This window comes from Coregonus lavaretus, assembly GCF_964263955.1.
Source record: "Coregonus lavaretus genome assembly, chromosome: 21".
In the NCBI taxonomy this organism is placed as follows: domain Eukaryota; kingdom Metazoa; phylum Chordata; class Actinopteri; order Salmoniformes; family Salmonidae; genus Coregonus; species Coregonus lavaretus.
In genome coordinates, this window is record NC_140008.1 from 7,490,109 (window position 1) to 7,501,463 (window position 11,355).

General features: G+C 44.3%; 1 protein-coding gene across 1 annotated transcript; it reads right to left on the reverse strand.

Annotated features, from left to right (window-relative positions):
* Positions 1 to 4,667: 4,667 nt before the first annotated feature.
* LOC311148863 (hyaluronan and proteoglycan link protein 3-like) lies at positions 4,668 to 11,018 on the reverse strand. Its single transcript, XM_084185857.1, has 4 exons — positions 10,852 to 11,018; positions 6,746 to 7,126; positions 6,233 to 6,535; positions 4,668 to 5,707 (listed from the first exon to the last, which is right to left on the reverse strand). Exons 1-4 carry the CDS (start codon positions 11,012 to 11,014, stop codon positions 5,430 to 5,432), a joined length of 1,125 nt encoding a protein of 374 aa, XP_084041983.1. The 5' UTR covers positions 11,015 to 11,018; the 3' UTR covers positions 4,668 to 5,429.
* Between the last annotated feature and the right edge of the window lie 337 nt (positions 11,019 to 11,355).

An 11,355-nucleotide genomic window follows, 5' to 3' on the forward strand; every position in this document is an offset into this window, starting at 1 on the left:
CTTGTGGGTGTCAGGGAAAATGTATGGCGTAAAAAGTACATCATTTTCTTTAGGAATGTAGTGAAGTAAAATGAAAGTTGTCAAAAATATAAATAGTAAAGTAAAGTACAGCTACCCAAAAAAACTACTTAAGTAGTACTTTCAATTATTTTTACTTAAACACTTTACACCACTGACTATGCCTCCTTTTGGCATTAAGAAATTGAAATATTTCTCAACGTCGATTCCAAAGCTGTCACAGAAGCGATCAGTGGCAAAGACAGGAGGTGTGCTCTCTTTCCATCTCTATGCTTCAGAACAATCTAGAGGTGAGAACGCCATGGATACAACTGTAGCTGCATTGCCTTAAGACAGGTGGCGCCATTCCTATACAAAACTGCATTATTTGGCGTAAGACTATAGCTGAGGATTTATGTACGGCATGACAGCGATAGAAGATTTGACTACAGCACATGCAGTGTGGGAACAGGCTAACATCTTACAATCCATGTGACCTTACAATCCATGTGACCTTACAATCCATGTGACCTTACAATCCATGTGACCTTACAATCCATCCGCTAATACACAGACGACCAGACACCTTGTATGGGGCCAATCCTTGAGTGCTACTCTTAGAGAATTAATCAGACGATAGATTCTGTGTTTGTGTTTGTCTGTCTATTTCTCACTGTGAACTCTTTCAAACTACGCTTTCGATATCACATATCAAGCATTCTGATTCATGAGTCCTATCAGATGAAAAATAAACATCTGTTGACCTTATTCACAACCCCAAGTCCCTTTGTGTGCAGGAAGGGAATTATGAAGGGGTTGAATTGGTACTGGAGCACTTGAAAATGAATTGACACCAGTAGCATGACAAGCTGTGAAGGCAAAAAGAAAGTTAGAGAAGGAGGAGTAAGAGGATGTGTTAAGTTGACGAGGATCCTTTTGGGCCGAGACATGTTTAATGTTTGGGGAGCAGGGTCTATACTCAAGCTCCCCACCCACCCGACTCACGCACATTCAACAAACACACTCACAGGACAACACAATGCTCTCACGTTCCAACGTGATGTCAACGTTTGGTGAATGGTTGACTGGTTTATGGGTGTCTTAGTGTAGAGGGAAGTCGCACACGTGCACACACACACACACACACAATAATTGTGTGTGTGAATGTGTATGAGACATAATGTATGGTGTGTGTGTGTGTGTGTGTTTAATAAGTGTTTGAGCACAAACAACATAGCTACTGCACATGTGATAATGTTCATGCAGTGTGTGACAACGTTCTGATGAGGGATTCTGATGTCAACAAATATAAAATAAAATCTGAAATCCTCTTTGTCTGTTCAGTAACTATATTAGACATTAAGAAAGTATGTGTGCTGCAATTGTGATTGAATGTATCCAAGCTATCTTTGATTTAGGTATTGCATTTATATTTATTGCATTTTACATAGTATTATACTGGGTATATCAGTAATCCAACACCTAGCAACATTGACAAGGGGTTCAGATATTTTGGCATAACGACTAAGGTATTGGGTTGGTGGAGCCAGTAACTGTGTGTGTTGTGTTGTGTGTGTTGTGTTGTGTGTGTGCGTGTGGTGTGTGTGCGTGTGTGTGGTGCGTGCGTGTGTGTGTGGTGCGTGTGGTGCGTGTGTGTGTGTGCGTGTGTGGTGTGTGACCCAGCTCCCAGTCCAGTTCAGAGCTACCCTCCCAACATGCAGCTACAGTATTAAGACATTATAAAAAGTGAGGTCTTACAAGAGAGGTACTGTGCATGCAGTGTATTAGTACATTAAGAGGGTCTATCAAAGAGATCAAAAAGCTTATTTTGCTAGCCTCGCCAAGTATCTAACAAGACATTCTCTGATTAAGAATGAGTGCCATTCAAATCAATCCACACCCATATATAAACCAGCGACACATCCCTGACCGTAGCTGTGTGCATAAACTCACTATTTAGAATATCCGTACCCCCTCAAAGTGAACAAACAAGCAAGTCAATATCTCTCTTAGGTCTGTCTCTACAGAGCATACCTTCATCGCCTGCAGGCTCCCCAAACAAGCCTGCCCTATGTGGGCGCATGCATGTGTATGTGTTTGTTTGTGTTCGTTAGTGTGTGTGTGTGTGTGTGTGTGTGTGTGTGTGTGTGTGTACAGTATGTGTGTGTGTGTGGTGTGTGTGTACAGTATGTGTGTGTGTGGTGTGTGTGTGTACAGTATGTGTGTGTGTGGTGTGTGTTCCGCCCGTTTTTTCAAAGCAGGTGTAAATAAAACGTGCATTTTTTGAGGCCTCAGGAATCATACAATTACAGGGACCTCTGTTTGCTCCTTAAGAGATGGAAGGAGAGTACTGGTTTAGTACTGCCTACTGCCTTTCACTCTGTTCAACTCTCTCCCCCTTCATTCAAAGTGCTATGGTTCAACTCTCTCCCCCTTCATTCAAAGTGCTATGGCTCAACTCTCTCCCCCTCCATTCAAAGTGCTATGGTTCAACCCTCTCCCCCTTCATTCAAAGTGCTATGGTTCAACTCTCTCCCCTTCATTCAAAGTGCTATGGTTCAACTCTCTCCACCTCCATTCAAAGTGCTACGGTTCAACTCCCTCCCCTTCATTCAAAGTGCTATGGTTCAACTCTCTCCCCCTTCATTCAAAGTGCTATGGCTCAACTCTCTCCCCCTCCATTCAAAGTGCTATGGTTCAACTCTCTCCCCCTTCATTCAAAGTGCTATGGCTCAACTCTCTCCCCCTCCATTCAAAGTGCTATGGTTAAACTCTCTCCCCCTCCATTCAAAGTGCTATGGTTCAACTCTCTCCCCCTTCATTCAAAGTGCTATGGCTCAACTCTCTCCCCCTTCATTCAAAGTGCTGTGGCTCAACTCTCTCCCCTCCATTCAAAGTGCTATGGTTCAACTCTCTCCCCCTCCATTCAAAGTGCTATGGTTCAACTCTCTCCCCCTTCATTCAAAGTGCTATGGCTCAACTCTCTCCCCCTCCATTCAAAGTGCTATGGTTAAACTCTCTCCCCCTCCATTCAAAGTGCTATGGTTCAACTCTCTCCCCCTTCGTTCAAAGTGCTATGGCTCAACTCTCTCCCCCTCCATTCACAGTGCTATGGTTAAACTCTCTCCCCCTCCATTCAAAGTGCTATGGTTCAACTCTCTCCCCCTCCATTCAAAGTGCTATGGTTCAACTCTCTCCCCCTCCATTCAAAGTGCTATGGCTCACCTCTCTCCCCCTTCATTCAAAGTGCTATGGCTCAACTCTCTCCCCCTTCATTCAAAGTGCTGTGGCTCAACTCTCTCCCCTCCATTCAAAGTGCTATGGTTCAACTCTCTCCCCCTCCATTCAAAGTACTATGGTTCAACTCTCTCCCCCTTCATTCAAAGTGCTATGGCTCAACTCTCTCCCCCTCCATTCAAAGTGCTATGGTTAAACTCTCTCCCCCTCCATTCAAAGTGCTATGGCTCAACTCTCTCCCCCTCCATTCAAAGTGCTATGGTTAAACTCTCTCCCCCTTCATTCAAAGTGCTATGGCTCAACTCTCTCCCCCTCCATTCAAAGTGCTATGGTTAAACTCTCTCCCCCTCCATTCAAAGTGCTATGGTTCAACTCTCTCCCCCTTCATTCAAAGTGCTGTGGCTCAACTCTCTCCCCCTCCATTCAAAGTGCTATGGTTCAACTCTCTCCCCTTCATTCAAAGTGCTATGGTTCAACTCTCTCCCCCTTCATTCAAAGTGCTATGGTTCAACTCTCTCCCCTTCATTCAAAGTGCTATGGCTCAACTCTCTCCCCCTCCATTCAAAGTGCTATGGTTAAACTCTCTCCCCCTCCATTCAAAGTGCTATGGTTCAACTCTCTCCCCTTCATTCAAAGTGCTATGGTTAAACTCTCTCCCCCTCCATTCAAAGTGCTATGGTTCAACTCTCTCCCCCTTCATTCAAAGTGCTGTGGCTCAACTCTCTCCCCCTCCATTCAAAGTGCTATGGTTCAACTCTCTCCCCTTCATTCAAAGTGCTATGGTTCAACTCGCTCCCCCTTCATTCAAAGTGCTATGGTTCAACTCTCTCCCCCTTCATTCAAAGTGCTATGGCTCAACTCTCTCCCCCTCCATTCAAAGTGCTATGGTTAAACTCTCTCCCCCTCCATTCAAAGTGCTATGGTTCAACTCTCTCCCCCTCCATTCAAAGTACTATGCCCAGACTGAGTGGCGCATGCTGTGCGCACACACACACACACAGTGCCCTGCTTGTATGGGTCAGCGTGGCCCCTTTCACCTCTCTTTCCCAGGATCCCTCTGCTGTCAGGTAGTACCCCCACTGTGACACCAGCGCCTTCTAGTGGTGATTATATGAATCAGCAAGAGGATTTATTTAACAAGCAGCAGGGTTGTGTTCATGAGGCACAAAACGGAAGAGAATCAACTCAAAACGAGGAGAGACTACCTGGACAATAAACACACAGTTTTATTTTATGTTGCAAAGTGTTTTTTTTAAAGTTTTTAGTGTGGCCTAATGAACAGGACCTAGCCAGCATTGGCAGGCACACATAAGTGTTAGTATATTTCTATATATGGTGTCCGGGTCAACTCCAGCAAATAGTTACATCATCTATTCAAATGTAAGGTATTGAAAGCAGTTTTGTGTCAGTAATGGACGATTCAGATTTTTTTGGGGGGGTAAAGACTTGAGCATTTCCAATCTCTTGGCATGATTTTATTCATTTGGTAGAACATTTAATTAAACTCATACAACCTGATTAAAAGTAGCATGCTATAGATGGAAGCCTTTAAAACTGAACTCTCTACAAGGTCATTAAAATACTGTCAAATCCCCTTTCCAACATGACACAGTTTATATACCACCACCCATCGTCATCAAGTTCATCACTCAATTTCAAGCCTTATAAAAACCAGACATGAAAAGACATTCTACCACAATGAGGATAATCCAGAAATGTGCCTAAGACTATGAACAGACTGAAATTACTGCAGGAACAGTGAGAGAGCAACACACAGTTCAACAAAACACCAAGGGAAAGAGCTTGGCAAAGCATCATGAGGGGCATTGCCGTGGTTGAACACCTTCCCTGAGTTTAAAATGGAACGACCCTTTACTGTGAGCCAAACCTGGCAACACAACCCTAAATAGCCATTCATTATGCAGTAGTTGTATCAGTGCTGGTTGGAGTCTCAGTGTGACTGATAGTATGTTCAGTATGAGGAGATGAAGACAGTGCAGTAGGGGACAGTTCACTAGAACTATACAGTGGACACTGTGAGAACAGAACTAGCTAATGCTAAGTAGCATGCAGGCTAGGGTTGTGTGACCGTGCACTGTCTGTGGCGAATGGAGAAGTTGACTAGTATAGGCTATCTGTCGTACTGATTTATACTGCTATACTGTGGTTTTCGTTGAGTGGAAGTTGAGGGGGGTTTACCGATTGCAGTAGACACTGTATTTCTGCTGCTGAGGGGGGAAGCCGAAATGACGCACCCCTGGTTCTGAGGGGCCGCAGTTAGGGCGGGCCTTGGCGATGGGGTAACGGACGCTCCCATCGGCCAACCAGCCCGCGTCGCAGAGGTCCAATCCCATGAACCTCCAGGCGGCGTAGAGTTGGCCCACCTTGGCGATGTGACCTCCGTCATCAACGCACGCCGCCACCGCCTCGGTGAAGTTGAACTTCTGGGGTCGTTTCAGGAAGTAGACTGTACCTGTGACAGAAGAGACAGAACAGGAGATAGTAGTACTAAGCATGTGTAAGGAGGGGACCGCTTAAAAGATGTGGAAGGAGGGGACCGCTTAAAAGATGTGGAAGGAGGGGACCGCTTAAAAGATGTGGAAGGAGGGGACCGCTTAAAATATGTGGAAGGAGGGGACCGCTTAAAAGATGTGTAAGGAGGGGACCGCTTAAAACATGTGTAAGGAGGGGACCGCTTAAAAGATGTGGAAGGAGGGGACCACTTAAAATATGTGTACGGAGGGGACCGCTTAAAACATGTGTAAGGAGGGGACCGCTTAAAACATGTGTAAGGAGGTGACCGTTTAAAACACGTGTAAGGAGGGCCCAGCTTAAAACAAGTTTGTCAACTGCATTCATGTCCATTCTTTCACATTTCTCAATTGTCTTGAAACACTTTGATTTTGCTGAAGTGTTTTGTATGTGTTTTTGGAGACCAATATTGACATACACACACACACGCACACACACACACACACACACACACACACACACTGACCCTTGGGGGCGGCTGAGAAACAGAAGGCGTCAAAGCGGTGGAGGTGGCGGTGGTGTTGTCCGGAACTACGGAGACCAGGGGCTAAGTCCACGCCCCCACAGGCCTCCCGTGGTGTGGTGATTGGATACTGAGCCGTCCCGTCAGCCAACCAGCCGGCGTTGCACCAGTCTAGCCCCTCCTCCCAGGCGGCAAAGAGCTGGTCGAAGGTGGCCAGGGTCGAATCCTGCTCCTCACACGCACGCTGGGCCCCCAGGAAGCTGAAATGGTAGCGGCCCTTCTGGGAGTTGTAGGGAAATACCACTCCTATAATGAGGAAAAAGTTAGACATGTTCTATAGGGGTTAAAGTGCTAAAGGATCCAGCAACTGTCCTTGCAGTGACTAATGCCAGTAAAGACACTTGTAAGGACAATATGTTAAAGGTAATTTCAAAAACAGATTGAACGGAGTAGACTGTGTTCTGTTCAGAGCTGAGGGAGCTGTCTCGACACATACACACACAAACACACACAGACCTCGCAGCTCCAGCTCCACCGTCACGCTCTCGTCCTCCAGCCCGTCGATGACCTCACAGCGGTAGCGGCCTGTGTCGTTCATGTGCAGCTCCTTGATCACTAGCGACATGTCCCCTGGCGCAGCCCGACGCAGGCGCACCCTCCCCTGGAAGCTGCCGTAGCTACGGTGACGGTTGCCCATGGCGACCATCACGTCGGTCTCGCGGGTGGTCTTGCTGGCGCCGTTGGTGGGCAGCCAAGACCATTTGACCCGGGTCCGACGGGGTCCGTTGATCTCGGGTTCGTAGCGGTAGTGACAGGGCAGGGTGACATCACTACCCCTGGCCGCCGACACTGAGGGCTGAGAGGACTCCACATGGAGACGGACCCCGTTAAAGTAGACTGGAGAAGACACAGTAGTGACAAGGACACAGGATAGATAAGAGTCATACAGTAGAAACAGGATTGATAAGTCATACAGTAGAAACAGGATTGATAAGTCATACAGTGGAAACAGGATAGATAAGAGTTTTACAGTAGATACAGGATCGATAAGAGTTATATCATACAGTAGATACTGTATAGGGAACAGGTATTTTTCCTGACCATGTGATTAGACCAGAGACCCAAATACACCTGGGTCTGCCTCCAGTGTATTTGGGTCTTCCCAGGTTACCAGACCCTATTTGGAACCCTTGTGAATGTTGTGCCTATGATATCTAACCTGCTCTCAGGTCGTGCAGGTTTATTTACATACAGTGCCTTCACAAAGTATTCATACCTCTTGACTTATTCCACATTTTGTTGCGTTACAGCCTGAATTCAAAATTGATTAAATTGTTGTTGTTTTTTCTCACCCATCTAAACACAAAATCCTCCATAATGACAAAGTGAAAACATGTTTTTAGAAATGTTTGCTAATTTATTGAAAATGAAATACATAAATATCTAATTTACATACAGTTGAAGTCGGAAGTTTACATACACTTAGGTTGGAGTCATTAAAACTTGTTTTTCAACCACTCCACAAATGTCTTGTTAACAAACTATAGTTTTGGCAAGTTGGTTAGGATATCTACTTTGTGCATGACACATAATTTTTCCAACAATTGTTTACAGGCAGATTATTTCACTTATAATTCACTGTATCACAATTCCAGTGGGTCAGAAGTTTACATACACTAAGTTGACTGTGCCTTTAAACAGCTTGGAAAATTCCAGAAAATGATGTCATGGCTTTAGAAGCTTCTGATAGGCTAATTGACATCATTTGAGTCAATTGGAGGTGTACCTGTGGATGTATTTCTTGGCCTACCTTCAAACTCAGTGCCTCATTGCTTGACATCATGGGAAAATCAAAATAAATCAGCCAAGACCTCAGAATTTTTTTTTTTAGACCTCCACAAGTCTGATTCATCCTTGGGAGCAATTTCCAAACGACTGAAGGTACCACGTTCATCTGTACAATTAATAGTAAGCAAGTATAAACACCATGGGACCACACAGCCGTCATACCGCTCAGGAAGGAGACGCGTTCTGTCTCCTAGAGATGAACGTACTTTGGTGCGAAAAGTGCAAACCAATCCCAGAACAACAGCAAAGGAAGTTAAAGCTTGGTCGCAAATGGGTCTTCCAAATGGACAATGACCCCAAGCATACTTCCAAAGTTGTGGCAAAATGGCTTAAGGACAACAAAGTCAAGGTATTGGAGTGGCCATCACAAAGCCCTGACCTCAATCCTATAGAAAATGTGTGGGCAGAACTGAAAAAGTGTGTGCGAGCAAGGAGGCCTGCAAACCTGACTCAGTTACACCAGCTCTGTCAGGAGGAATGGGCCAAAATTCACCCAACTTATTGTGGGAAGCTTGTGGAAGGCTATCCGAAATGTTTGACCCAAGTTAAACAATTTAAAGGCAACGCAGAGTGAGTCCATGCAACTTACAGTGGGGAAAAAAAGTATTTAGTCAGCCACCAATTGTGCAAGTTCTCCCACTTAAAAAGATGAGAGAGGCCTGTAATTTTCATCATAGGTACAAGTCAACTAGGACAGACAAAATTAGAAAAAAAAATCCAGAAAATCACATTGTAGGATTTTTTATGAATTTATTTGCAAATTATGGTGGAAAATAAGTATTTGGTCAATAACAAAAGTTTCTCAATACTTTGTTATATAGCCTTTGTTGGCAATGACACAGGTCAAACGTTTTCTGTAAGTCTTCACAAGGTTGTCACACACTGTTGCTGGTATTTTGGCCCATTCCTCCATGCATATCTCCTCTAGAGCAGTGATGTTTTGGGGCTGTCGCTGGGCAACACAGACTTTCAACTCCCTCCAAATATTTTCTATGGGGTTGAGATCTGGAGACTGGCTAGGCCACTCCAGGACCTTGAAATGCTTCGTACGAAGCCACTCCTTCGTTGCCCGGGCGGTGTGTTTGGGATCATTGTCATGCTGAAAGACCCAGCCACGTTTCATCTTCAATGCCCTTGCTGACGGAAGGAGGTTTTCACTCAAAATCTCACGATACATGGCCCCATTAATTCTTTCCTTTACACGGATCAGTCGTCCTGGTCCCTTTGCAGAAAAACAGCCCCAAAGCATGATGTTTCCACCCCCATGCTTCACAGTAGGTATGGTGTTCTTTGGATGCAACTCAGCATTCTTTGTCCTCCAAACACGACGAGTTGAGTTTTTACCAAAAAGTTCTATTTTGGTTTCATATGACATTCTCCCAATCCTCTTCTGGATCATCCAACTGCACTCTAGCAAACTTCAGACGGGCCTGGACATGTACTGGCTTAAGCAGGGGGACACGTCTTGCACTGCAGGATTTGAGTCCCTGGCGGCGTAGTGTGTTACTGATGGTAGGCTTTGTTACTTTGGTCTCAGCTCTCTGCAGGTCATTCACTAGGTCCCCCCGTGTGGTTCTGGGATTTTTTGCTCACCGTTCTTGTGATCATTTTGACCCCACGGGGTGAGATCTTGCGTGGAGCCCTAGATCGAGGGAGATTATCAGTGGTCTTGTATGTCTTCCATTTCCTAATAATTGCTCCCACAGTTGATTTCTTCAAACCAAGCTGCTTACCTATTGCAGATTCAGTCTTCCCAGCCTGGTGCAGGTCTACAATTTTGTTTCTGGTGTCCTTTGACAGCTCTTTGGTCTTCGCCATAGTGGAGTTTGGAGTGTGACTGTTTGAGGTTGTGAACAGGTGTCTTTTATACTGATAACAAGTTCAAACAGGTGCCATTAATACAGGTAACAAGTGGAGGACAGAGGAGCCTCTTAAAGAAGAAGTTACAGGTCTGTGAGAGCCAGAAATCTTGCTTGTTTGTAGGTGACCAAATACTTATTTTCCACCATAATTTGCAAATAATTTCATTAAAAATCCTACAATGTGATTTTCTGGATTTTTTTTTCTCAATTTGTCTGTCATAGTTGACGTGTACCTATGATGAAAATTACAGGCCTCTCTCATCTTTTTAAGTGGGAGAACTTGCACAATTGGTGGCTGACTAAATACTTTTTTTCCCCACTGTATGTGACTTGTTAAGCAAATGTTTACTCCTGAACTTATTTAGGCTTGCCATAACAAAGGGGTTGAATAATTATTGACTCAAGACATATCAGCTTTTCATTCTTAATTAATTTGTAAAAATGTTTTAAAACATAATTCAACTTTGACATTATGGGGTATTGTGTGTAGGCCAGTGGAACAAAACCTCAATTTAATCAATTTTAATTTCAGGCTGTAACACAACAAAATGTGGAAAAAGTAAAGGGGTGTGAATTATTTCTGAAGGCACTGCGACAAACTGTCTAAGTTAATACCACCCCACCTTAGGCACGGTCAGACTGACCACATTCTGACATAAACAATGGAATGGTCTTGGATCCGACATGTGGATGGGCCCCCCTCAAGAACATTATATCCTTTTCACACTACAGTGCCAATCCAAACCATACTGTGCTGGCGCTAATATTTTCTTTTCACATTCTCTGTTCGGTTTGGGCAACTTTGGTGGATGCGGAATCAGGCCAGCCCAGTACACCGCTGCACGGCTTGGCTCAGTAGTGTGAAAAGGGTATAACAGTGTTCTCTCTGTGTTTGTGGCTTGTATGACCTACTCTCTCCGTTGCCATCGCCGTTCATGATGTCGTGGTAGAAAAAGCCATTGTTGTATCTGGTGGCGGCGTGGCTGGAGACGAGGAGGTACATCCAGACGACCAGTAGGGGGCGTAGTGAGCTCAACATCCTCAGAGTGGAACACTGGATCAACAGGGGATTCATGTCATACAGCCTTCAAAAACACAATTTACGATTGGTTAAATTAATAGACTGGTTCATTCCACTCAATTGTTCCCTATCAAATCACCTTTGTACATTTGTAAAAGTTTGTATATATTTCCTTAATTCATAGGGATTTGGCAGATTTGATTATATTCCAGACAGTTATATGCTGTTGTAAATTAATCTAAAATTCAATCAATTAAATTATTTAATTTGATTAAACTAGATTTTACCTGTTATTAGTTTAACAACTGTGGTCAAATAATGTATTTAATCACCAGTAGAGATCGCTGAAACCTTATTATATTATAAATTAATTATGTCTCTTGGGCAAAGATACT

Bases quoted from the DNA above. Each gene is read 5' to 3' on its own strand.
- LOC311148863 (XM_084185857.1), bottom strand. From the start codon at position 11,014: ATGAATCCCCTGTTGATCCAGTGTTCCACTCTGAGGATGTTGAGCTCA. The intron at 7,127-10,851 runs GTAGGTCATACA...TGTCTTCTCCAG, and splicing joins CGGCGATGGCAACGGAGAGA to TCTACTTTAACGGGGTCCGT. The intron at 5,708-6,232 runs GTCAGTGTGTGT...CTTCTGTCACAG, and splicing joins TTTCTCAGCCGCCCCCAAGG to GTACAGTCTACTTCCTGAAA.